This window comes from Dunckerocampus dactyliophorus, chromosome 7, assembly GCF_027744805.1.
Source record: "Dunckerocampus dactyliophorus isolate RoL2022-P2 chromosome 7, RoL_Ddac_1.1, whole genome shotgun sequence".
Classification (NCBI taxonomy): domain Eukaryota; kingdom Metazoa; phylum Chordata; class Actinopteri; order Syngnathiformes; family Syngnathidae; genus Dunckerocampus; species Dunckerocampus dactyliophorus.
In genome coordinates, this window is record NC_072825.1 from 20,025,892 (window position 1) to 20,039,815 (window position 13,924).

Here is a 13,924-nt window from a genome sequence, read left to right on the forward strand (position 1 = left end):
AGCTCATTTTCGTCCCACGGGATATCACGTTCATGGGGTACGTACTAACGTTTTCAAGTTTTGCTGAGCAATTTTGCTCTCTTGTCATTATACTAATTATGTTTTGTCCTCAAAACACTATTTGTGTGTGGTTCTTAATGAACATAAACACATAGTATCACCATCATAAATCAGCTGATTTGAACTCACCAAAGGGTCAAAGAATATTTTCTTCGACTCTCAATAATTTTCTATTACAACTGTTGAATTCAGACTTTATACCTTTTATATAATGACAAATGACCACAAAATAGTATGAAGTTGTCGGTATAAGTATCGGTATCAGCCGATCTCACTCATGGATGATCGGTATCGGCAGCATAAAACCCTGATCGGAGCTTTCTTAAAATAGACCAAATCAATAGAAATGTGTTTACAGTAAGTGACGTGTTAAAGTGACAGTATGTAGCAGATTCCTCCAGCTGCCTAGAAGGCACCAACATTCGAACGTAGGAATAGGGTTAGATCCCGCCTCTTCCTGCTTTGAGTAGACGTAACACTTACGTACGCTTTAGTCATGTTTTTTGTCAGCTAATGATAGCGATTCGGCAAAGTTTTGCTACTAATGTTAGCTATGATTGAAAGTAAAGCCTATCATAACCACAAAATGACTCCAAATTGTCAGTCGCTTCTTCAAGATTGCTTTTGTGTATGTGCACGCGCCACAGTCAGATGGCGAGTCACAGCCAGGAAATTAATGGTTCCAGACCTGACCTCAATAAATGAATTTCCGCGATATAGGATGCAGTGTTAACAAATGGAATATTTTCATAGTTAGAGCACCGAAAACCTGTTTCTGACTTTCTAGATACAGTTTTTACCATTATTAGAGCCCTGTAGACATGAAATAACACCTTCATAGTCACCTTTACACTCCACTTATTCATTGTTTACACCACATTGCGCAACTCCTTTGCTGCAGGTACTCGTGACGGCTTCTAGCTAGTAAGCTAGCGAGCAAGTGAGCTAACCAGTTAACCTTGAATTTATTTCTTCTCCATCATGTGGAACATGATAGCGTGACATGGGACATGACATTTGTATTTGAATTCCTTTTTTACATGTAATAATGTGTTATAAAAAATATATATATATATATAAATATATATACACTCCCACAGAGTTGTGAAACGTGAAGTCAGACTTTGGCCTCAATTGTCAATTTATTTTAATTAACATGTTTTCACTGAAGATTGAAAACAACGGAACAGTTACAGCAGACATCAAATCCACCCCAATTAATTACTCGCCGTCAATAAACCATAATTAGTTAAGCTACATTTCTGTGTGAACACTTCTTCAGTAGTACTGTCGTAGGTATTTATTTGTCCACAAAAAAACCATTAAAAGCACAAGCTTAGTTATAAAACATAAGGACTTGATCTAAATTTCAAATCATGTGATAATATAGTTTTTTATAAATTTTCATATAGTTCACATAGTTCATTCTAAAAGTTGGGCGTTCAGAAATTGGGCGTCACATCCGTTTCCGGCGTCCTATACCGGATGCGGAATAATCGTAATTTCCGTTGCAAACAACGGTAGACATGGCGGAGTCTCAAGGAGTAGCTCCCGTGTTTTTCGTTATCAGCAACATTCCCGTCGCTTTTCACTCAGCGGACCTCAGGAATTATTTCAGCCAGTTTATAGAGAGCTGCGGCTTCCACTGTTTTCATTACCGCCATAGACCAGAAGTGCTCCGGGAGCCCCAGGTGTGTGGGGATAGCGAGGAGGACGGCGACAAGTCTTCTGGGAGCGACATGGCAGCTGCTAACAGCACCGACAACAAAAAGGAGACAGCCAAATCTTGCTGTTGTGTCGTGTCTGTCCACGGAAAAGAAGCTGACAGATTTGCCAGGATGTACGGAGGGAACCACTGGATCGATTCGAAGGGCAGCTGGTTGTCCAGAAGATGTGTTGTTAAAAGAGTTAAGGTTTCACAACACAACGGTTAGTGTAGCTCTATGGACGCAGGGGTGTTTAATTAAGCCTGCAGTTCTTTTTTTTATTGGCAGTTTGTTCGCAAGCAATGCAAGTACAGTCATCTTTCACTACATCACGGTCTTCGAAAATTAATTCATAAATGATCACTGTTAACAATACATTGATGAGACAATAGCCACCGCTGCTAACGTGTGAGATTATGTCAAATATATAATATTTTCTCTGATTATATCTACTCTCTTGGGTAATACAAATATAAAAGTGACCATGTGGATCCTACTCTGAGGAAATTCACTTGTCGTGGTCGGGTCCGGAGCCACTTAACCGTGATAAACAAGGGACGACTGTACACACACGACCAAAAGTGAAGGACAAAGTTGTAAAAGGTGTTGTACAACTGAACTGCATCGGACTGAAAGCTGTTTCTAATACTTTGGTGACCGTACATAGCTGCATGAGAGTCAACAAGTTAAACATACTGTAGTGGCTTTTTTGATACTGCTGCAGAGGTCGTGTAAAGATGGTCAGACTGAGTGTGTTGGACATTGCTGCAGTGGACTGAAGCATATTTTCATGTGATTTTGTTTTTCCCAGACAATCCGCAGTTCCCTTATAAGACGAGGTATGAGCAGAGGCACCGGGTTGCCCAAACTGAGCACTTCACCCTCTCTGACCTCAACAGCTTATCTGAGCTCAATCCACCTGCCCTGATGCAGAATGGAAACGTAGGGACGCCAGTCAAAGTCTTCCTGCAGCTCATCCAGTCCTGCCGCCTGCCTCCTCGCCTCATCCGGAAATTGGGCCTCACTTTCCCCAAGACTGGCTCCAACCGTCGCTACGGCAACGTGCCTTTCCAGTACCAGGACACTTGCACACTACCGGCTACAGAAGAGACTGTTTTAACAGCTGCTGGGCATGAGATATCTGGCCCTGGCAAATTTGCAGCTCGAACGTCAGGACCGATGCAGCAGGCTGATGACTCTGAGACAACTGAGAGCGATGAACCACAAGGAGGAGAAGAGGAGGCAGAGGAGGACGTTCAATCAAATGCAGATGATGTAAGATCAAGAATTTATTCAGTATGTTTCCTGCAAGTATAGTTTATGATGTTTTAGTGCAACTAGGGATGGGTATAATAGTCAATATTTCAAAATATTGACAATCAGTCACTTGTGAGGAATTGATTGTACATTAATCACATTTTCATGGACTTAATTTATCAGGCAAAATAGCTGTAACCAGCAGTCATGTAAGATTGCGCTTTTGCCAGCAATATCGATTTACAGTAATATGTTTATGCTCATGTGGGAATGGATTGCATTTTGTTCGCTGGGATCCAGAGGAAATATTGGATCTGGATGAAATGTGACCTCATTTAAGAATCATCGCTTTTCATTGTTGATTTGACAAGTGACAAATATTTGCTCCCTGCTGGAGTTCTGAACACTCTTACCAATTATTCGTCTTTGCTTGCAGGATGATGACTGCTGTGAGGAGTGGGAGCGCCATGAGGCGCTGCATGACGACGTTACGAGCCAAGAGCGGAGCAAAGAGAGGCTGTATGAGGAAGAAATAGAGCTGAAGTGGGAAAAGGGCGGCTCAGGCTTGGTTTTCTACACTGATGCGCAGTACTGGCAGGAAGAAGAAGGCGGTAAGGATAAGAATGTTTGTTTTATGTAAAAAAAAATTAATAAATTGTATAAGTAAAATAGTCTAAGAGATGTTCACGTTTCTGTCTATTTTTGTCCTTGTTTTAGATTTTGATGAGCAAACAGCAGATGACTGGGATGTTGACATGAGTGTCTACTACGATAAAGGTATTTTGGTATACCTGTGTACAGTTTTTGATCATCTTGGTTGAAGAAGGTTTACTTGATCTGTTGACATAATTTGCTAAACTGGTTTGGTTCTTTGAACAGACGGTGGTGACATGGATGCTCGTGACTATGTCCGAATGCGACTTGAGAAAAGGCTAAGAGAAGGTCTTGAACCTGGAGTGGCACACAACCAGACCATTGGCAGTTTTGAAAGGTTCACAAAGGTATGGACGTTGCCACAACTCATATCTACCCTATTGTTGGCAGTGGATTTTTTCAGGTTTCATCGCTTATGCTTTTCATTTAGGGCTTCGGTCGTCGTGTGATGGAGAAGCAGGGCTGGAAGGATGGTGAAGGCTTGGGGAGCAGTCAAATTGGGATTTCTGAAGCCCTGGAAAATGAAGGCCAGCATCCACGCTGCAAACGAGGGTTTGGGTAAGTTTTAAAATTAAACTCTCTGACACCTCTCTTCTACTACTCTCCTGTGTGTTGTCGTCGTTGCAGGGTTTCCAGCATTCCCCTTCAGGAACGATAATTAGTATACAGTACATTCCTGCTTTTTGAGGGGGATTAGATTCCGGGACCACCAGCAAATGGCGAAAATTTGCAAGTAATTGAGACGGTCATAACATTTTTGACACACTGCTCCCTCTCCACCTCCAAACTCTTCTGCGAGCTTGATATTGATGTTCTCCTCTAATTTCAGATCAGCATTTGCAATAAGAGTGTTGTTAGATTAGATAGGATTCAGCTTTCGAACACTCCCCCGTCTCCCTTCAATGTGCCTCACACACTTACTTAATGCATTTTAAATCATAAAATGTAGAAAATGTAAAGGTACTCACAACTAATGAATGATAATGTAAGGTGATGAATAGATGGAATTGGGGTCACAGTGTTGAACTTATATATAAGTTTCACTTTTGTGTCTCACAGCAACTACGGTGCGTTGTAGGACTGCCGAACAAAATGCGAAATCTCAACGCTTAACGGAAAAACATCATCTGTGAAGATAAAGACATAATTGTGGTCTTTTTTAACATGTCCCGCTCTACATTTGACTGGTATAATCATGTATTTATAAATTATGGGTGAATGAGATGCGCTCTCCTTGGGGAAAAAAACGGCCTTTTTTGGGGGAGGAGCGTTACCCAAAATTTGCAAATGATATTAAAAGTTAATTATTTTTAAATTCAGTCAGTCTGTGTACTTACGGTGATGTACTGTGTGTATTTTGCAGGTATCATGGTGAAAAGTTACTCATACATACTACAAAAAAACCTAGAAAAACATTCCATGTGACTACAATCTATGATCAACCCAAAGACATGGATAGAGGCGACAGCTTGCTCAGACGCCAACCAAACACTAGCATGAAGTACAGAGGCTGGCAGCCAGGTGGCAGCGGTGGACCGCGAAGATGACAACATATTTTTTTTTTCTTTTCATCAGACTGGACAAACTACCTGGTAGTAATTCATTTATTGCCAATTTTGATGTTTTTAAAAGTATTGTATGAAACATTGTTTTGTCTTTTGTTGTTTCCTAAAACAAATAGTACCTTAAATTAAGGTATTTAAACATTTAGGCCTCTATTTATTAAACTTGTATTAATCCCACAAGGGGAAACTGTTTACAAGATGTACTGTATTGTTTTTATTACATGCAACACAGACACACACAAAATGCTGTATTCGTTTAATGTAATGTAAATAGTTGAGGTGTACAGGTGCATCTCATTTAATTAGAATATTGTGATAAAGTGATATGATTTCAGACTGTGACTGGTGATACCTCGCCTCCCGCCCAAAGTCAGCTGGGATAGGCTCCAGCATACCCCTGCGACCTTAGTGAGGATAAGCGGCATAGAAGATGGATGGATTTCACACTACATTACTGGTCAAAAGTTTTAGAACATTCCAGTTTCTTTGGAGGAAAAACCTACATTTTTAAGTGTTAAGATGGTCTGTCTCTCTTCCATTGTTAATTCCCTTTTTTCTTGCCATTTTTGGAGCAACAAATTATTTTCTCCAGAACAATCCTGTTCAACTGATCACTGTTGACAAGGGTATAGAACCACAGTGTGTTCCGAACACTGTTTTTATGCAGACAGAGGAGGTAGTAAGTACTCCAGAACTTGGAACACCTGTAGGAATTAGTTGCACCAACTGCCAAGGCTTGATCAACCTCCATTTCTGCAGAACAGCTTTAAAGTGTTGACCCATTTTGTGGTCCCTGAAACAGGCCTTTTAGTATAATTCTGAAATGCACATTTTTCAGTTTTGGGCAACCTATCTTTTTAAACCTCTGGCACTTCACCACTTACATTTGTACTGTTTCAAGCTATTCATTGGACTTGAACAACTTGAATTTCAATCAATAACTGGGGTTTTCTAAAACTTTTGACCGGTAGCGTATGTGATCAATGAAAGGAAAATTGCACTTTTTTAAAATTTTGCCCATCATCCCCAATCTTTATGTGAGGCATGAACACATGTCTTTCTCTTTTCTGTATGTTCTAAAGATATAAAAACAGATAAAAAAAAGAGGCATCTGATTACGGCATGTAATGGGACATACCTATGCCAACTACACATACTGCTATTAAAAAACCTCCAACATGGTTTTATGGTTTTATATACATTCTGTGACCATGTAGTAAGAGGTACCTTCATGATAACATGGCATACTTACGGGATTTTGCCGAATTCTGGTCCTTTGAAGCATTACCTGAACTTCCTTCCTGTATGCATTGATTTCACATAGCGGCATAGAAACGAACGCTACCCCTAGCTAACTTTTCCAAACTCAATAACAACAGTAGCCATACCTTTCAGGAGTGGCCTGGAGCATTGTGAGTGCAGCGCTGACGCACTGCCTGCGTGCGTGTGTGTGGGATGAAGCAAGCTGCTAGCCGGCAAGTAGCTAGCCGGTGTGGTGTGGCAAGGTGTCAATACGCCAGTAAAGTAGTTCTTCAGCGTAACAATGTTAATAAAAATAACATTGTCTGTAGCTTGGTTAATATGCATGTCACATTATATATAAATGGAAAAGAGAAAGAAGTGTTCATGTCTCACAGCAGGATTGTGGACGATGGGCAAAATTTAAAAAAAAGTGCAGTTTTCCTTTAAAGGGTTTTGCAGTTGATGACATTACAGCACAAAACAGTTCTTTACGATATTGAAGTTATTGTCAATTCTTCAAATTTTACTTGATAATGAATTTGGGGTTTTTGGTAGCTGTAAACTATAATCATCAAAATTATTAAATACTTTCCTGAAATATTTTACTCTGTGTTGTGAATCCATACAATTATATTCTTTCAGTAGTTCAACTCAAAACGTAACATAAATTAACTTGTCAAAGATATATTAACATAAAACAGTGTACTACCCAATAACACGAAACAAAATCGTAGCCATATATACAAGTACATTTATAGTATTTAATAGATTACCATTTTTGAAGCATAAACTACAAACATTTATTTTGAAACGGTGTAGTTCACTTAACCCGGATGTATATGAGTTAGCAAGTAAGCTACTTTCTAGGACTTGCTACGCATGTACATACAAAGCAGCGGGTGATTGCCGGGCAATAAAATTGTACTTTTTTTAGTTTTTAACTTTGTAACGTAAGGATTCTGTAACACTAGTTGGACTCAAAAGAAGCTAACGTCCTATCGGTTGTCATATACTTGGTATTGCTTGATGTGAAACGACACAAACACGAGAGTAGCAGTTAGCATTGTATAGTAAAGTGGAGCGATGCGACTTTTAACTTCACTGGTTCTGACGTAAACTTTCTAGAAAGCACATAAAACAAGATGTCCGAACAAAAAGCAGCAACACCATCACTTCGCTTCGGCCAGGTGGTGATTGGACCGCCAGGTTCGGGTAAAACGACATACTGCCGGGCGATGCAGGAGTTCCTCACACAACTCGGACGCAAGGTAGTTGTGGTAAACATGGACCCAGCTAATGAAGGACTTCCATACAACTGTGCCGTGGATATCTCAGAGCTGATCACGTTGGATGATGTGATGGATGGTTTGAAGCTGGGACCCAATGGCGGCCTCCTCTACTGCATGGAGTATGTTGAAGCCAACATGGACTGGTTGGAAAACAAGTTGAAGCAGCACCACGACTGTTACTTCTTATTTGACTGCCCTGGGCAGGTGGAGCTCTACACGCACCAGAATTCAGTGAAAAACATTTTCTCACAGTTGGGGAAGTGGAATTTTAGGGTGAGTGTACTAAACATCGTCAGTTTGGTTTTACAAATTCACATCAATAGTTTGATTATTTTTCTTTCAGCTCACATCAGTGCACCTTGTGGACTCTCACTACTGTGCTGACCCGGCCAAGTTCATCTCAGTGCTGTGCACCTCACTGTCCACCATGCTGCATGTGGAGCTCCCTCATGTCAACATCCTCTCCAAGATGGACTTAATAGAGCAGTATGGAAAACTAGGTAGGAATGATTGCTTGTTTGGTTCACTTCTGACAAAATCCATGTGAGGCGAAATGCCTTGAGTGTACACAGTATACAGTACAGCAGTGCAATTCCAATACCATAATACAGACCTGTTCAAAATCTTAAGACCAGCTCAAAAATTGCTAGAATTTGCATTTTGCACATTTGGATATTAATGAGGTTTTAATAGAGCTACAATATGCGAAAGCAAGAAGGGGGAGTGAGACAAAAAACATTTGGAACTTGTAATTAAAAAAAAACCCAACAAAAACAAACTGTAATAGGTTGTCACCTGATCAAAAGTTTAAGACCACAGGCTATAAAAGCCAAAATCTGCTCAAAATTGTCATTTTCGGTCAGGCATTCACACTGTCATGCCCTCCTGATGGCTAAAGCTAACAAGCTTTCTCTTTTTGAACATGGTTGGATTGTCGAGCTGCATACTGTAAGCAAGGCCTCTCGCAGCGTGCCATTGCTGCTGAGGTTGGGAGCAGTAAATCAGTCATTCTAAATTTTTTTGAAAGATCCTGAGCATTATGGAACAAAAAAGTCAAGTGGTAGACCCAAAAAAATCACACCTGTGCTGAGCCGGAGGATCTGATTGGCTGTCCATCAAGACACAGGGCGGTCTTTGACCCGAATTAAGGCCCTTACTGCTGCTGACTGCAACGCAATAACCATCAGATGGCATCTACGGGAAAAGGGTTTAAAAAGCAAAAAAAATAATTCAAAGACCTTGTCTCCTTCAACACCACAAAACTGCCCGTTTAGACTTTGCCAGGGAGCATCAAACATGGGACATTGATGAACAGCCTATTTCAGTTTAATTGTTGTTTTCAATCAATTACTCTTTCAAAGTGCTTTTTGTCTCACTCCCCCTTCTTGCTTTTGCATATTGTAGCTCTACTTAAAACATCATTCAGATCCAAATGTGCAAAATGCAAACCGTAAACAAACATTTTACAGAATGACGTAAACAGAGGACCACCTGTATCACTGTAGCCTTTGTTCATCCATCCATCTTCTATGCCGCTTATCCTCACTAGGGTCGCGGGTATGCTGGAGCCTATCCCAGCTGGCTTCAGGCGAGAGGCGGGGAACACGCTGGACTGGTCGCCAGTCAATCGCAGGGCAAATAATCATTCACACTCACGAGTCGCCAATTAACCGAACATGCATGTTTTCGATGTTGGAGGAAACCGGAGTGCCCGGAGAAAACTCACGCACGCACGGGAAGAACATGCAAACTCCTCACAGAGATGTCCAACGGAGATTTGAACCTCTCTTGGATTAAGTGCCGCTAAGGCCAAAGAAAAAGCAAAACGTATGCAAGTAATCCTTGGTTGCTCGCTGAACTGAGCTCTTGTGAGCTATGCCAAGGGCTCACGCAATATGCGGACATGTAATGTGATGTCATGCTTAAAAGGCGGTCCACTGTTAACTGTTAAACATAAAACAATAAAACTCTACAGTAACCCTGAGAACAAATTTTAATTGTTGTAAAAAGAAACTAACCACTATTAACAATAGAACATAAAAGCACTACCCTAACTTTGATAACAAGTGACGTATGCCAACTTTAGGTGAGACCTGCTTGTTGAGTGTGGTAATTCTTTTTGGAGTAAGTGAAGAACCAAAGAAAAAGCAAAACATAATTGATGCTCGCTGAACTGAGCTCTTGTGAGCTACCGTAAAGCACCGTGTATAAACCGCACCCGTGTATTAACCGCACCCCCATTTTCAGGCTCACGGCGGGGGAAAAAAACATTTTTAGTTCATAAATGCTTGCCAACTCTTTCATCTCAAATCAACATGCATAAAGGTACTAAGCAATTTCAAAAAGAAGAATAAAGGACAAATCTGAACTTCGGCATCTAGATTTTTAATATTATGGCTAAGCACAGATTATTAATAATAATAATAATAATTTAAAAAATCTAAATAATTTGATATCTTTCACTGCTTCTCTTTTTCACTATTTTTATTTTATTGCATTGCTTCAGTGTGAATTTGAATAAACTCCAACGTTGTATTGTATTTTACATTGGAAGCTTAGGTTAGCTTCAGTTTATAAGGAGATCGTTTCACTGTGTGAAAATACAGACAGCCGTCAGATAAGTTACAAAGAAATTGCATAGACAAGCATTTTCAGCAACTGTACAGCAGAGGGCGCTAAAGTCAAAGCAACTGTCTGACCCACAGACGGCTATTCTAAAATGGGCTTCTCAATTTCTGCATCTGTTCACAGACCTGACATCGTGTATAAACCGCACCCCGATTTTTTGCTTCATACCAGTGGGGAAAAAAAAGTGTGGTTTATACACGGTGCTTTACGGTATGCTGATGTCTTGCGTGATAAGCTGACATGTAGTGTGACATCATGGATTGGAACTCCTGCCTTTTATGAGACTCTCGAGGTATTTTTGGAAGGCAATTGTTGGACCTTATTCAGCTGTAGCTATATATGTTCCACTGTAATACCGTTTGCTCTTAATTCAGTTCATTATAGTAATAATGCTTCTTTTAATATGAATGTATATGTGTCTTCTTAAACAGCATTTAATCTTGACTTCTACACTGAAGTGATGGACCTGAAATATCTACTGGATCACCTGGCTGCAGATCCCTTCTTTAAAAAATTTCGCCATCTAAACGAAAAGCTGGCAGAAGTCATTGAAGATTACAGCCTTGTCTCCTTTGTGTCTCTCAATGTTCAGGTATCACTGTTTGTTTCTAGTTACACATTGCTAACGTAATGTTTTCTTTCATATTTTATTCATGTATTCAGGCCACAAGCACTGTAACGGTGCACTGATTTACAAAACAAAGTGGCTCACGCTACAGCTTTTGAGCCATGGCAGCATCCATTTATATTTTGACTAAGGCAGTGGTCACTGTGTGATTCATAAAACCATGGCTCATGCAGCTTCTTTTAAACAAACATAAATGTAATTTATTCATTATGTGTAGGAAGTTTCAAAGAAGTACAAATGGAAGCTTGTTTTATTGGCGTTAGCTTTCTTCCCTCTTGTGTAGAACATTTGCAAAAAAAAGAAAAGGCAGAAGATTACTTAATCTCAGATCTGAATTTTCCTGCTTTTGATATACAGTAACACATTATTTCAGGTTATTCCATGCCACGTGTGTCAGTGTTATATGTAAGTTATTTTCCAAACATCTGTTTGCACAGGAAATTATGTACAGTGAATTAATTCATTCCAGGGTCACCATCATGAAATCGATATTAGCTGTACATGCAAAATGACATTCTTAACTGTCATACAAGAAAAACAGAAGTTAACCATAATATAATACAATATAATGCAAAACTAAAATAAAGTAAAACTACTCATGATTTAAAGATGGAACAGGGAGTTGTCTACAGAGTGATACTGTCAACTAGTGTCATTTATATACATTATATTGATGGAATTCTTAATTGAACACTCCTGTTTTCGATGTTCCCTGATGCTGAGGTCTCCTGTGACATCAAGCACGATGACTGTTCAACTTACATTTTTTTACATTTCGATTTTAATTTTCAAGAAAATGTGTTGAATTTTCAACTTTGGCGGTTCCACTGTAATTGCATCCGTTGGGAGTTGATTTGCATCAGCTACATGTTGCGTTTTATTTAACTAACCGTGACTTGAATGACTGCTTGTTACCATGGCTACCCATATTCCAGAGACCTATCACTTTAAAAGTCCAAAACCAAGCACATATTTCAACTTTTTGTGAGACAAGGTTTTTGGATGTCAGTCAGTGTCTTGCAGACATTCTGGGCTGTGGTAACTGTGGTAACATTTGTACAGGCCCCATCATACCCATCTGTCAGTCAGTAGTATTCTCCCGTCCCATTGGCTGTCAGACTGCTGAATGCATTCTATGCTATTATTCTGTTGTCTTATATTCTACTCTCTATAGGACAAAGACAGTATGATGCAGGTGTTGCAGGCAGTGGACAAGGCCAACGGCTACTGCTTTGGAGACCTGGAGGAGAGAAATCTTCAGGCAATGATGTCAGCCGCCGTGGGGGCAGACTTCCAGTTCGGCTCGTATCCTTTCCTTGCAGCTCTGGTGACTCAACTATGACTCAGGCCGTTTAACCCCCACGATTTACGGCACCGAGCTGAAAAGCTGACTGCTTTTCTCATTGCAGTTTAATGTCAGCTGTAAGCTCATTGTTGAAATAAACACTTAAAACTGTTAATGTCTACCTTAACAGCTGACTCCCCAGCACTCTCGGAGTTCAAGAACGCTATGTTGAAACAAATGGGAAGACTGTGGAGGAGGAAATGATGGAGTTTTTGAATTGCTGAACGCCAGCACACAAACCTGGTCGACCTTTCCATCGGACCTGGACTTCTCCATTAAAGAATAGACACACAGGAACAGGAACAATGGTATTGAAGTTTGCACTGAATGACTGCACATATTTTTATTAAAACACCTTAACTGTTAAAGCTCCAGTTTAGTTTTTTATTCATTCATGTTCAATTTGAATTGCTAGAATTGAATTGGCTAAAGTGAGAAGGTGACTTCAAACTATCCTTTGGGAGGTGCATGTGTAATTTCCTCCAGCAGATGGCAGTAGATGTGCTCACAAATCCTCCAGTCTGATCTCTAAAACTCTGCTCCATCTTTTGTCCTCAGCCAGAGCAGAAAAATTAAGTCAGGCGGGGAGAGGAAGCCACATTAAATCTGTGTTTCTGCACAACTGGCCCTGTGTCTGGTCTTTGGGATGGAAGACACTCTCTCTCTCTCTCTGTTCCAACTCTTTTACGTAGAGACCACTACTTTTCTTTTTGTGTCTTTACCATGTTTATGGAAAAAAAATATGAAAACATACATGTATAGCGTTAAAAATGCATGCACTTTTCATTCCTCAGTGGACTCATGCTAAAATAATCTGTGAAATGACATCACTGCTGTGTGTGTGTGTGTGTGTGTGTGTGTCTGTGTCTGTGAGAGTGATAACGTTTCATATGGGCTCCATGCATTGAGGGGGGTGTGTCAGGCTGAATGTTAAATTCTGTTCCGATGTTTGCACATGTGATCAACTATGCCTTCTCATTGGTACTTCCTGCCTTTTTTCTCTCAAGCCCCCTAGAGGATGATGTGTGTGTATGTGTGTGTTCGCGCGTGCGCGCGCGCGAGAGAGACAGAACCCAGTCTTTGAGTGACAAATGGAAAGATAGCGGCTTGCATTTAATTTAAATCAATACACCATCTAGCCTAGTAATCGTCTGTTTCTGCGTTTCACCCATTTAATCAGCAAGTATCCGTCTTTTACACACGCACACACACACACCCTTGCTTGATTCTGCGCACGCACCCACGATGCGTTTCATGGACGCCAAAGCACCAATGTTGTTATTGTTGGGAGAATTTTGCTCCATACTTGCACTAACACCCTTCTCCAATCCCTCACTTGCTTGCAAGATAAGGTCTGGCTGTTGGCTTCAATGTTATTGGGGTGAGAGAGCTGCAGCCTGCACCCATCCCCCACACCCTGCACAGCACTGAGCCACAGAGGGGAGGGGGCATGCAAAAGAGGGGGAATGTGCATTGCTAGTCTATTGCTGCAAGGTTAGGCTTTGCTCGCTTTAATGCAGCTCAGTGTTGGAGGAAAAACAATTGGGGTG

General features: G+C 40.5%; 2 protein-coding genes across 3 annotated transcripts; both read left to right on the forward strand.

The window, feature by feature from the left end:
• Window positions 1-1,577: 1,577 nt before the first annotated feature.
• On the forward strand, window positions 1,578-6,601 carry gpatch3 (G patch domain containing 3). Its single transcript, XM_054781755.1, has 7 exons — window positions 1,578-1,989; window positions 2,578-3,041; window positions 3,460-3,634; window positions 3,741-3,800; window positions 3,903-4,024; window positions 4,108-4,235; window positions 5,041-6,601. Exons 1-7 carry the CDS (start codon window positions 1,587-1,589, stop codon window positions 5,222-5,224), a joined length of 1,536 nt encoding a protein of 511 aa, XP_054637730.1. The 5' UTR covers window positions 1,578-1,586; the 3' UTR covers window positions 5,225-6,601.
• A 722-nt stretch (window positions 6,602-7,323) lies between these two features.
• Window positions 7,324-13,691, forward strand: gpn2 (GPN-loop GTPase 2). Of its 2 annotated transcripts, XR_008572024.1 has the most exons (6): window positions 7,324-8,046; window positions 8,117-8,273; window positions 10,833-10,993; window positions 12,204-12,334; window positions 12,517-12,682; window positions 12,933-13,687. XR_008572024.1 is itself a non-coding variant. In XM_054781656.1 (5 exons), exons 1-5 carry the CDS (start codon window positions 7,627-7,629, stop codon window positions 12,596-12,598), a joined length of 951 nt encoding a protein of 316 aa, XP_054637631.1. In that variant the 5' UTR covers window positions 7,324-7,626; the 3' UTR covers window positions 12,599-13,691. The 2 variants fall into 2 exon arrangements, 1 of the variants encoding a protein (XP_054637631.1); XM_054781656.1 differs by having other exon boundaries at window positions 12,517-13,691.
• Window positions 13,692-13,924: the final 233 nt, after the last annotated feature.